This window comes from Marmota marmota, unplaced genomic scaffold (assembly GCF_001458135.2).
Source record: "Marmota marmota marmota unplaced genomic scaffold, marMar, whole genome shotgun sequence".
Lineage (NCBI taxonomy): Eukaryota > Metazoa > Chordata > Mammalia > Rodentia > Sciuridae > Marmota > Marmota marmota.
In genome coordinates this window covers 8,177,177-8,191,276 of record NW_025999998.1, presented here as the reverse complement: position 1 = coordinate 8,191,276, position 14,100 = coordinate 8,177,177, and the positions used below count along the sequence as shown (strand labels likewise).

The window sequence follows — 14,100 nt, the reverse complement described above, 5'->3', positions numbered from 1 at the left end:
CTATCCCTTCAGTCTCCCCTCAAATTATTGAAATATATTGCCTTATAATCTAAGAATCAATGGAACTTTATTACAAAACAGGACTGAAGAGCAACAATATAAAACTACTTAGACCCCAAGTGACAATGGGTTGCAATTAACTCAGCCTCACTAAAAATATTACATAAAATTACCTTTGGGCTATGTATATATAAAGTGTCTAATGAAACATAAATGAATTCTGTATTCAGACTTGGATTCCATCACCAAGATATCTTCTTATGTATATGCAAATTCCAAAATATGAAAAAAATTAATCCAAAATTATTCTGGTTCTAAGCATTTCAGATAAGAGCTATGCAACCTGTATTAATTCTTATTTAGCCAGTGTTATGAAAGACAGTTGAAATTTTTAGCCAAATAAACTGGAAACAATGAAAAGTTCCCCTGTAATGAATGGTTAACTGCCCTTCCCTAAGAGTGAGACAACTCTGATGGCTTAAAATTGCATGCATGAGTACGCACTACTTACAGTTTTAATTTTCCCTTGGATCAACTTCTGCAAGTCACTCATCAACTTTACTCTTTTTTCTTTGTCACAATCTTTTCTATAAATGAGAAGAGGGAGAACACACAGTTAAATGAAGAACTTATTTTAAACATATAGAATTAAACACCATACGAATATACATTCATCAGGTTTAACATAATTTTCTTTTTGAAGGCAGCAAACCTCTGACATTAAAATTACCATTCCAGAGCAGTCAGACAAAAGTAATTTTCTCAGAGGCAGAAACTCATCTCACAAGGTATAATTTTATGGATCAATCTAAATCTTAACAACCAGAACTTTTAGAAGGGAAGAAAATAATAAAATAAGTCTATGATACCAAATACTTAAGTATCTCAAAACCTAGCCAATAAGAAAGTATCCTTCATTTCTCAGAAAACCAAGGAAAGATGTCAAATCCATTTTGACTCTCATATATTCCCATAAACGTATCTGACACTGTCCTAATGACTCCACACACTTCTGCATAAGCAGACACCCAAACACTGATGCCTCCTACTGGAATGTTACTAGTACTCCCAAATAACATAAGTGTTACATCATTTATTTTAGGACATTTCTAATTATAAGGCATGCTATTACTTCTCCATATAGTCTCAAAGGGACTAATGAGGATGCTATTAGGTACATTACCTTCTTAAGATCTCCCAAATCTGCTTTGCTCGAACAACAATATCATAGTTGGTTTTGTCACTGAGCTGCCTGCTCTGCTTCAGTTCTTTCTTCTTCTTTTTGAAGTCATCCCATTTAGGTTTCTTAGTTGCTGATTCTAGATGTTATAGAAATTATTTCCAATTACATTTAACATTCTGAGTACCATAAACAAATACAAATTAGATACAAAGGACAATCACTAATCAGGATGATACTCATTATGGAAGCTAGAAGGGGGGAAATATTTATTTGTTTATTTATTGCTGCATTTTTTGAGCAGTTTGTATATTTTAAATGTTTTAAAACCAATCATTTAATAGCTTTTTATTGATTCTTAATAGGGTACCTGGTGAGAGAAAAAAAAGGATATTAAAAAGATTATAAAAACAATTGGTAAATTTTAACATCTTTTTGACTGTAAAATAAAATTCTACTTTAAAACATTAATCTCATTGGACTTTATAATGAGAACACATTGTTTCCATGAAACAAAATTAGTTCAATAAAAACAATTAGTCCAAAATAAAACAGGAAAAAACCTAAAAAATTCACTGTTCAAGGGCTGGGGATGTAGATTAGTGGTAGAGTGCTTGCCTACTGTATGTGAGGCTATGTGTTCAATCCCCAGCGATACAAACAAACAACCTCTCTTCTGAGCACAAATGCTTATTAAGTCAACATAATTCTTAAAACACTACTGCCAGATGGGTACAATTATTATCCCCATACCCACTCTTCTGTGTTGGGGAAACAAAGGGTTTAGAAAGTTAATTATGTTATGTGTCCAAGGCCATTCAACCATAGTGGTAGAGACAGTATTCAAATCCAGAGACAACTCTTCACTGCCTTTTACTTATTACAATGCATAATCAAAATTTCTTTTTCTACACACAGAATGATGCTATAAATGTCGAATTTAATTTTCTTTCTATGATGATTTTTCTTTGGTCTTCAAAATTTGAGTATCTTATCAATTGAACCAAAAATTGAATAAGGATAAACAAAAAAAATCTTAACAAAATGGGTATCATTTACATGAAAATCCTACAGATAAGACTTTGGAAATTAGTTATTATAAATATCTTTCTCTGATATACTCATTACAAAAATCTGGGAAATAAAAAAAAAAAATCCCCAGCAATGCTAAAAATCTAGGTAAAACAACAGCTTATTCTTTCTTGCCCCTTTCCCATGTATGATTTAAATAAATCTTTAAAAATTCAGAATCTTTCTGTTTTAACATTATACTCTCAGCATTTTTCAATGAAACTAAATATTCATCAAAAACCTAACTTTTAATGACTATATACAATTTACTACAATGTATTTAATTACTTCCTTTACTATTTGTTTATTCCCTGTCTGGTAATGGAAGATTAGTGGCAATGGAAAGCATATTTACAATTAACAGTAAGACATCATGTACTACACAGTAGGATAATTACTGATAATTACTAATTTAATTTCACAAACATTTGGGTACTCTTGACATGCCATGCTGGGTTTTCAACAGATATACAAATTCTGAAAATGTCTAGTACCCCATATCTCTATTATTCATATAAAAATATGAGAAAATAAAATCAAGAACTTCATTTTAAGACATTAAGAATATGTCCCTCAAACAGGGCCATAGCACAGCAAGATCTTAATCATAAAAATGAATGTATATATATTTCAAATGCAGGTATCAAGAACTTTATTAAGGAGAGGAAGATTTCAGACTTACTACCCAGGCTAGGAGAGAGAAGGAAAAAGGAAAAAGAAGATGGAACAGGAACTACGGGGAGTAGAGGAGATGCAAAGAAAGGTAAATAGAAAAGAAAGAGGCTGGAGTGGGAAAGGAACCTGCAGGCCTGATGAGAAACAATGAAATTTCCTTCCACTTCTTCTTTCTCACCTTCCTGTCTTAAGACAACTGTCTCTCTAATGAGCAGCCCTTGGGAATAAATAGCAAAGTCCAAAGATAGAGAACTGACCTGAAAAGGCAGTAATCTCAGCTCACAGAAAATAAGCAATATTAGAATATATTTTGTGTTAGAGAAAAAAGACTCAAATGCACCAGAGAAATTCTCATAAAGGTGCAAAGAAGGTATGCATGTGTCTGTACATGTAACCAGCACAGGACAATGCACAATATGGGCATGTTGTACAACAAAGAGCAAAGCCCTGGGTCAGAAATGATCCCTTGAAAATAGTGAGGAAAAAAACTAGTAGTCTGTTTTAATGACAAACAGAAGCCCTGTCAACACTTCTACAATGAACACCTCGTCCTAAACCAATTAAAATCATGTCATGTGTGCACTACACCCTCTCTGAAGTTGCGACTAGACTTGGGCCATCTAATGGGTTGACTGTATTAGACTGGGCTAAGCTCTGTAAGGGCAGTCTATAAATCCCTTGTTCACCAAGGCCTTTTTGCCAAGGATGACACGTAGCTAGGACACAACTGGTTCTTAAAGACTAATTTTTTTGATTAGTTGGGAATCTTTACTGATGATGGTGATCATTCTGCCCCACCTCCTAGCACAAAGATCAAAAACTCAAATATTTGTTGAATGAATAAATGAATTTAAAAAATAATTTTGGCCTACAGAAAGGAATGTTTTATTTAAGGTTCCACTTAAGGAGCAAGAAGTAAGGTCTCTAGAACTTGTCCAGAGTCCCTGTGCACAATGGTCCAGATGCTACCTCTGGCAAGGAAAGGCTCTGCAAAGATTGTGCTAGATGCTGGGTGTGGTGATGCATGCCTACAATCCCAGCGACTTGGGAGGAAGAGACTGGAGGATCACAAGTTTGAGCAAGTCTCAATAACCTAGAGGGCCCTCAGCAACTTAGTGAGAACCTGTCTCAAAATAAAACTCAATGGGCTAGGATGCAGCTCAGTGGTAAAGCATCCCTGGGTTAAATGCCCAGCACCAAAAAATAAAATAAAATAAAAATAAATAAAAAGGACTGCTAGAAGAAATGGTGCTTACCATCACTTTTATTGTCTGGCTGGAATTTTCTCTTTTTGTTGAATTTATTTGCCTGCTGAAATTTGTTCTTCGGTCCTTTGTCCCCTTGTTGTTTATTCTTGAATTGTTTCACACCCTTTTTCCCAGGTTTTGTAGCACTTTTCTCAAAGTTCTTAGATATGATTTTAGGTCCACTATCCTTACCTTTTTGGGGGAATGCCTTTGAAGAACTAGAATCTAGTGGTGACAACAAATAATTATTACCTTAATTATTCTGGGACAAGATTTCTTTTATCTACTGTATTATATCTGCTACAAAGAATTATATGCTCTCTAGTGGAACATAATTGTCCTACTCACAAGTATACATTTATATAAATTTACTCTTCTGAATAAAGTAGGATTTAAATAATCAAACCAAAATGTGAAAACTTCATTCTCTGATTATAAAAACCTAGGAAGTAGAGAAATGTACAATCAGAACCATCTATACTTCTACTACCGAGAGGTAACCACTGCTGTTGGTTTGTTATATTTCTTAGTGTTCATCTTTATAGATAATTTTCAATAGTACAATAACATAACAGGTGTCTAAGAATAAAATTAACATGCTTGAAATTTAGAGAGCATATAAATAAAAAATTTAAAATGTCAATTTCTCAAAATTTCTAGTTTCCACTGAGGAAAATAATCTTAAAACCTATAATAAAATCATTCGATACAAACATGGAATCAACAAAGCCTGCAAATTAAGTACCAATCAAGTGAAATGCAAATAGCAACAGCTACGCCTTAAGACTATTACAAGGAAATAAAAGACTTCTCAGCAAACATTAAGTTCACAGCCCTTAACTTTTCTATTTCCCAATACTGACACCTGATGGAATAAGAAAGACATCACAATTCACAATTCTGAAGCTTCAAGTATTTGGTTAGTCAACAGTACATATTAACCAACCTCAATTTACCAAACATTAAAATAAAATATATAGTGAACGAGTGTGCATAAAATGAAGCAACAGCAACAATAGCTGAGAGAAGGGGTCTTTCAAGAGTAAAGCACTCCTCAATTATTCTTGCAATTTTATAATTTCTAAATTTCATGAGAAACATGCTAACTCATAAACAATAACACCCATTTCTTCCTATTTCAATCCTAATTCTAGTATATGAATGCAGATTGGAATCTGCTACATATCCTTCCATCCCCTCAATTATAATGGTCAAAACAACCACATGAGAAGGATGTTTTGGTACAGCTATCTTACCTCTGGTTTTATGAAATCTGTTTTTTCCTTGCAATGCCTTTGTACCCTTTCCTGTGAATTTTTTTTCCCTTTTGACTTCCATCATAGCAACTCTGGAAGACAAAAACCAGAATGAATCACTGAATTGCTTATAATCAAATAAAAGTCATTTAAGTAGTAATAGCCATATTTAGTCCTTGAGTTCAGATGTAGTATAAATATCACCCAGATAAAACACAGGTACCCACACAAGTCTAGCAATTACCCATCACTGTTTCCAAGACTTTAAAAATGACCAAAAGGCCAGGAGTAGTGGTGCATGCCTATAATCCCAATGACTCTGGAAGCTGAAGCAAGATAATCACAAGTTTAAGGTCAGCCTGTGCAATTTAACAAGACCCCGAGCAACTTAAGACCCTGTATCCAGTACCAAAACCAACCAACCAACAAGATACCAACATAAAGTCTAAAAATACACACCCTAGCTATTGTTTATGTATCTGCAAGCAACAGTTAGCAACAGCACTGGTTAAAAACAGAACATTAAATATAACCTGCATTTTATAACCTGAGAAGACTTGTGATGAATTATTGGCAATATTACCATTTGATTTCTTAGTCTCTACCCTTTCGGAAAAAACAACAGGCTGTATTTTTCACATATCCAAATATAATTAAAGAAAATAAATGATTCTCTGAAAGATCTCTATGTTCCTAATGTAGTTAAAATAAAGGTTACTGACCAATGTTTGAGATTGTTTTAGAGGCACCTAAGTAACTTACAGTGAACTCCAAAATAAGATTATGTTAAAATATTTATTAATGTTTCATTTAAAAAAAATATGTCCAACAGATAACATGTGAAGGAAATCTCACAGTGCACAGGACAAGGTTCCTGCAAATATCAAGAACTAATTTCTCAAGATACTGATAGTGTAAGAAAAACCCATTCTGGATTGAAATATATTTGAGAAACATTAAGTCTGTAAGAAAAGGCTTTTCAGATTCTTTAATTTGGTAACATACTATCCATGTTCATGTAAAAGCTAAAGTATGTAGCATTTTCCTAACCTAGTTGAACCACTTTTTCTTGGAGCCATCTTAAGAGAACAGCAAGTTTCCAGGGAATGCTCTAGTTCTGAGAGAAGAGTAGAAGATGCTGTTCTAATCTAAATTTTACAAATAAGATTCTAAAAACACGGATGGCTCCTGACTTATAGAGCTTCCTCAGGGCATGTAGGACAGCAGGGTCACTATCACTTGGCTATCACCATCATACCCATACCAGCATTTCTTAGCTCTTAAGTGCATGTGGTTTTCCAAAAATTCATTACACATTTTCCCTGTGTATTGTTTTAATTTGTATTTTTAAATAATTTTAGTTTTACAGAGTTGAAAAGAGTTCCCACTTATCATTTGTCCAGCTTACCTTAAATTAACATTTTTTTACTGTGATGATTTATCAAAACTAAGAAATTAACATTAACACTACTAATTAAGCTAAACACTACTAATTATGTATTCCACCATTTTTCTGTAATATCCTGTTCCAGGATACACTAAATTTAGCCATAATGTCTCCTTTAGTATTTTGTAAAATATGCCTCATTTGGGTTTGACTGATGCTTTCTAATGATTAGGCCGAGTTTACCGATCCCCTCTCAACCTCCAGTATTGGGGATTGAACCAAAGCAAATAAATGTTCTACCACTAAGATTCTTCCTCAACCCTTTTTTTGAAACAGTCTAAACCTGGACTTAAACCTAGTGGTCCTCCTTCCTCAGCCTCACAAAGAAGGACTCTCTTCATAGTACCATAACAAGAGGTACAAGACATCAATATGACTTATTAGTGATCATGTTAACCTTGACCACTTTGTCAAGTAGTGTTTGCCAAGTTTCTTTAAGGTTAAGTTACTATCTTTCACTTTCTTTACTCTATTATAAGCCATTACATCTAGGAAATTAAAGAGAAGGAAATTAAGCTCCAGTTCTGAGAGAGGAATAGCAAAGAATTTATAGACATATGTTAAACTACTACAGCAATTAATATTTTGGGCAAGATATTTGAAACTATACAAATGTCTGTGTCTTCTTAAAATTTTGTTCACTAATTTTAGTTTTCCTCATTAATTCAAATTCTCCTAAAGAGAAGATCTGTCCTATCTTTTTCATCTATTTATTTATTGGTACGCAGGGGCACTTGACCACTGAACCACATCCCCAGCCCTATTTTGTATTTTATTTAGAGACAGAGTCTCACTGAGTTGCTTAGCAACTCACCTTGCTGAGGCTGACTGAATTTGCCATCCTCCTGTCTCAGCCTCCCAAGCTGCTGGGATTATACATGCATGTACCACCACGCCCGGCTACTTATTTATTCGTATCAATATGGTCTCAGATATTTATTCTATTCCTTAGGTATAACCCAATATCAACATTATTTTATTGCTCAAAAATAGCTGCAGCTTTGGCCAATGGGAAGTATTACAGGTTGCTTCTATCCTTCTAATATGGTCTGTCTTTCCTTTTCTTTTTAAGACTGTCTTTATTTCCTGGCACTTGCTATAGACTCATATTTTCTTTGTCCTTCTTGAAAGTAGCCATTTCTCTATTGAATTCTGGTTCCTTTTATTATGAATGATATTTAAAAACCAAGAACTAACTGCCAAGTGTTTGCCGTTGCTGGGGTCATTTCTTCTAGGTCTTTTCAGCTCAGCATACAAAGCTGGATAATAGATATGCATTTATTAACTCATGTATTCATATATACCTATATTTCTATATTTGTTAAAATAATGTAAAGTTCATACTAATGTTTCCAACTCTGGTCAAATACCAGAAGTTTTATTCTGGTACACCCCTTTGTTAAATTTTAACTTCTTCCTCTAAGAAGTCAGCTTCCCGGGATCTATAATTTATTTATAAATTTGTTCAACCCTAATATAAATGTAAAGTAGGTTTAATATTGCTAAATTGTATCCCATGAATTAAAAAAATATACTAATTATTGCACTGTTGATGTATAGTTCTTGTCTTTTCCTCATAAATACTGTTTTCTAAAGTCTTTAAATCACCCTCCGTCTTCAGTGACATTATAGGTTTATAATAAAATTCATTTCTCATTATCTGCATTCCACCCAAGAAATACCAGTTGATTTGTTAACCCTCCAGATAGTCAAGTTCACTTTTTTTTTTTAGTTGTAGATTGACACAATATCTTTATTTTTATTTGTTTATTTTTATGTGGTGCTGGGAACTAAACCCAGGGCCTCAGGCATGGAAGGTAAGCGCCCTACCACTGAGCTACAACACCAGCCCTCAAGTTCACTTTTTTAGTGTACATTTCTGGGGGTTTTAACAAATGGATAGAGCCATGCATCACAGTACCATACAGAACAGTTTCATCACTCTATAAAAGTGCCCTGTACAGCCACTCTGTAATCAACACCTGCCCCCTTCCTTGGCTGCTACTAATTGGTCCTTCATCTGTTTTGTCTTTTCTAAAATGTCATACAAATGAAATCAAATAATATGTAACCTTTTGGGTCTTGCTTTTTTCATTTAGCAAAATACATTTGAGAGTGTTGTACTTTATAACCAATCACATTCCAGTGTCTCTCATAATTGCGCCTTTTCCTCTTTCCCTCTATTATCCCATTTAGACTTTTGTTCTCTCTTGCTTATATTGTTTTGCCCTTATATCCAATCTGCCACATTCACTCTCTGCTTCTTGATTAATCTTCCACTAATACACTGATTTCATAACATTTCAATACTTGCATAGCTTGAAAATTTCCCACTGCTTACAAGGAAAAAAAGTCTCAAACTGGCATTCATAACTACTCAAAATTTGGTTCTAATTCACCCCAAATACTACACAAGAACCAAACTTATACCCAATTCTTTTTCAGGATCTGAACTTAAATGCGATTTTTTCTATGAACAGAATCCCCTACCTATCCTACAAATCCAGCTTAAACGACATTTACTTATACATTCTTCATATGGTTTCCTCTCTTTCCTTTATCATTTTCCTTTTTATTCTATGGATATACATTTTATGGTCTTTTCAAAATTTAACACTTTAAATTTATTCATGGATGTTCTACTTTTCCTCTACAGAAACTTACTGAATACCTACAAACCACTGCTAAAAAGCTGTTGGGCTGAAAAAAATACTGGGACAGGGGGACCACAGTGTGATCTAATGGACAAAAAGCAAAAAACTAACACACAATGTATTTAAAAGTGCTGCAATATAATTATATACAAAGTGTTAAGGGAGCCAGTGGCTGAGAGCCCTCTGCCTTAGCCAAGTATCAGAGATTTCCAGGAGGTAGAGGGATATCTGACCTACTTTTCTTCACTGCCCTCAGCAGGCCCAGCAATGTATTTTGAAAGTGGTAAACATCTAATATCCAAACTCTACATACTGGCATTCCTCAAGTCTTTTGTCCTCGTGAACCCCACTATCTTCACACTTGACCCCAGATGATTTCATCCAATCTCCTTGATTTCAATGCTGAGGACTCACAATCCATTAGTAAGTTCTCTTAAATTCCCCGTTAAAATACCTTTAACTCCTGATTTCTCTCTGCTACCACTACTCTTAAATGCAGAACATCAAAAATGTCCTTAACGAACTTCCAAATTAAATACATTTTCTAACGAAAACCAAGGCTTGTCATGTTTCCCCCGCTTTTTTAAAGCTTTCAATGTTTTATTCACACAAGGATACAAACAGTATAGAAACAAAAGCTTTGCAAAAGCTCATGCACCCTTCCTCTAACTTTATCTTGTTTCACTGTTCTAGCTCTCATTTAGGGACAGACCGTAATTGCCTCTGCTTAAAGTACTCTAAGATCTAAGGGCTGTCTCCCGTCCTGCTTTAGTTCTCGGATTAAGGATAACTTCTTGAGACTCCCTTATCCCTCAGCGCCTACAACCGGCCACGGTACATTCAGGTTGTAACCTCAGCACCCAGCACTAATCGAATGCAGAATGGATGTCTGTCAAACATGGTACGGAAGGCTGACGGGAAATATCACAGGCCATGACTTTAAATTAAAACTACTTCAGTCTAAATCAGCACTCAGGGTAACGTGGTGGGAAGACAGCTCGTAGCCCTGCCCTCCTCTCCAAGTTCTTCAATGCCCAAACTCCCAGCCTACAAAAGGGTCACAGAAAACTGCTCAGCGGGCAAGAGGTCACCAACCTGTGCCCTCGCTAGGTGTCCAGGGACACCCTCCCGACTCCAGCGCGGAGCAAGTGAACCCCTACCCCTAAAAAGAACTCGGGAGTCGGCAACACTCACCGTGCACGTGGGGCTGAAGCAGCTCTCCTAGTCAATTACCGACCGTCGTTTCCGGTTCCTCGGCTTGCCCCACCCCCTGGGCCGCTTTTTGTATTGTATTCTTCCGCTTTGGGCGCTGGGGTTAAGGGGTGGAGCTTAGCGAGAAACACGAAAATTCCGACTCTTTATTGGTCCATCTTCGTTACAGCTCATCTCCGGGAGCTAGGGCTGCGCCACACACACACGGATTTTGGCCCTCGAAAGGATCCGTCGGGCGGAGGGCGCGTCAGTGGAGCCCGAAAGTGACGTTATTAACCCCGTTGCGTCCGTAACCCGGGAAGAAACGGGATTCTCGCGAGGGCTGACAGATTGTTGAAGACGCGATCTGACACTGTTGAGAACAGGCGGTCCATGCTGTAGTCTGAACTAATCTTAAAGTATCTAATCTTTAGAGTGTGTTGATTTAATCTTTTTTGAGTAGTTCAACGCCGAGTATAAAAAAAAATCTATTTTAGGAGTTGGCTTTGAATTGTAATCCCCCCCCCCTTTTTCCCCGTTCTCTAGCTGTGTGGCTCTGGGCGAATTATTAATTTTTTTGCTTGGTTTCCTAATCAGTAAAATAGAAATGCGTCACACGTGCAGGACGCTTAAGACAGTGAATGAACTTGAAAAGCTCTCTATAAATGCTTGCCATTTTAAAAATATTCTCGTGTCTGAATCCTGCATATCCCTTTTCTACTTCAAAAAACAGAATATTACACCTATTTTACAGACGAAGAAATGGACATAACGAACTTATTCGTATCAATTAACAGAACTTTATTCTCTTAACATTCTGAAGGCTAGGATTCTGAAATCAAGCTGTTGAGGCCAGGTACCTTTGAAAAGATTAGGGGTGAATCCTTTCTTTCAGCTTCTGGTGTTTCCTTGGCTTGTGGTATGACTCCATCTCCCTCTGTCTTCAAATGGCCCGCTCTTCTGTGTATGTGCCTTCTCGTTCTATTGCAAGAACACTTTCATTGGATTTAGGGCCTACCAGAATAATCCAGAATGAACTCACAGTCCTTAATTTCATATACAAATAAATATAAAGTATTTAATATAAAGATAAATTTTTTTTTCCAAATAAGGCCACTTTTACAGGTTCTTATGATTAAAACATGGACCTATCTTTTGGAGACCATGCAACTCACTACAAGTTCCAATGCTTCAATTCTGGAAAATTGAAGCATTGGAACTTGATCCCAGGTGTATAGAGCTCAAGATTTTGCTGTCTTCCAATTCATTGTTTTTTGCCTTTCATTTAGCTTGAGATTGAATGAAAGCAGTCCCCAAGATTGCTTTCAAGGACAGGTGTCATGCTTACTTCCCAGGCACCTATCCCACTCCTTAGCAATAGATATTTAATAAGTACGTATTGTCTGCTTTGTTACAAGTATCTTTATATTTCACTTTAAGTCTCATCAAAAAATTTTTGAAGTAGGTCTTTTCTCATGAGAAAAGGGGAAACACTAGCATTGATCCTGTGAGCCTGACTAAACTGAACATGGCTGCCTCTTGATTGTGTTTTCTAATCCATTAATTCTTTGGTAAGTGCTCAAGAGAAGAGAATATGGAACAAAATTACAGGAGATCCACCAGCAGTACCTGTGGGTAAATAATGTAATAGTGTGGGATATTAAATACCTTGAAACTTCTGATAAGCAAATTCTGGTCTACAACATGTACACTGAGAAAAATAAGAAATCATATCCCATCTATGTATGACATATCAAAGTGCATAAACGCATTGTACTGTCATGTATAACTAATTAAAACAAATTTAAAATTTTAAAAATCAAAATACACCCTACATCATTATCCTGGGAAGGGGGTACATTTGTGTCTTCTACTCTACAGAAAGTACCACCCTTAGCCTCATAGACACACCCAAGTGGCTCCCTTAAAAATAATACACCAAAAACATACTTTTTATTTGCCTTTCACCAGGGAAAAGAAAAAGTTATATACCCAAAGCCCTAGGTTGTTATTAATAAGATTCTTACCAAGTCTTCTGTGCTGTCAAAAATTTGGTTTGGGTAAGGTTGTTGTTAATTTGTTTGTTTGGAGCAAGCAGAAAGTGTCTTGCAGTGTACAGAAAAGCACAAAGAAGATGTATCCTGTAATTTTGATTTTAATCCAGTAGGCCCACCAATTATTCAAATATCTACTGATCTAAATCCACTACGTGGATTCCTAGAAGCATAAGATGCTCTTCTTGCATTGGAATACAGTTAGATTTAGAGTAATTAGATTTATACACATCCAAGAAGTTAGTGACAGTACTAGTGCTATGCAATTAAGAGCATTGGCAAGTGGATCTGACTTACAATTCTAAATTTGTGTGGTAACAGAAAATAGAGTTGACTTGTATGGGCCTCAGTTTTTGCATATATAAAAATGGATATAATAATGCTTATATTTTGGGTTGTTGTATGGCCCCAAAGTGATAATATACATGAGATTCTTAGTCAATAGTAAATGTTGAATGATTCATGGTAGAGAGAATCAAGATATATCCACTAGAAATGCTTTTGACTACAAGTGATAGAAAGTTCAGCTAATAGTGGCTAGAGCAATTACTTTCTTCACACAACAAAAATTCTGAAGGTAGTTGATCTAATTCAGTGACTCAATAATGTTATCAAAGTCCCAAGATCTTGCAGTTTCTATCTTCAGCTACCATCCTCAACATGTTGACTTTTCATTATCACATCTGTTGGTTTCTGACTGCCAGATGTGCTCCTGAGTTTCAGGATTTATATCAGAGATTGGGGCTAGCGAATGAGAAAAGGGATGAAATCTACTTTTTGTCCTCCAATATGGCTCTGTCCTCACTCCAGAAGGAAAAGACCCAGCAGGGATCTCCTTCTCTTTCAGTGCCTATAACTGTCTTACCTGGCCACTTCCAAGATAAAAAGACCATCAGATATAATATTAACCAAGAATTTGGATTACATTCTTTTTAGAGTACTCTGATAAAATTAAAGGTCATTTGGTAAATATTCTTCCATACAGCAGCAGAGATTTAATGTGTAACTTAAGCAAACATGGTTTAAAAGTTAAAATAACTGTAATATCCAAGGTGATGGATCTCAATCTTGATAGCATCTCAAATCACCTGTAGATGCTTTTTATAAAGATATTAGTAATTCTCATTATTTTTATGATTGTAAAAATATTGGTATTGGTATTGAGAATTTGGGAAGTTCCCCATGTCTTGCTAATATGCAGCCAAAATTAAGAGCTACTTGTTTAAAAAATGGGGTTAAAGTTGTTGATTTGATTTTATAACTAACTTGGGAATTAAATATTGCAACCTCACAACCCCTCTTTTTATTGCAGTCACTAAAATTAA

At 35.5% G+C, this 14,100-nt stretch overlaps 1 protein-coding gene across 1 annotated transcript in view; it reads right to left on the bottom strand.

Annotated features, from left to right (window-relative positions):
• Pum3 (pumilio RNA binding family member 3) overlaps nt 1–10,866 on the bottom strand; it is a 36,297-nt gene extending 25,431 nt beyond the window's left edge. The window contains exons 1-5 of the mRNA XM_015492879.2: nt 10,725–10,866; nt 5,430–5,521; nt 4,183–4,398; nt 1,184–1,319; nt 512–587 (exon numbers count right to left, since the gene is read on the bottom strand). Coding sequence (XP_015348365.1) covers nt 512–587; nt 1,184–1,319; nt 4,183–4,398; nt 5,430–5,514 — 513 coding nt within the window. The 5' untranslated portion in view covers nt 5,515–5,521; nt 10,725–10,866. The remainder of the gene's footprint in view (nt 1–511; nt 588–1,183; nt 1,320–4,182; nt 4,399–5,429; nt 5,522–10,724) is intronic.
• Nucleotides 10,867–14,100: the final 3,234 nt, after the last annotated feature.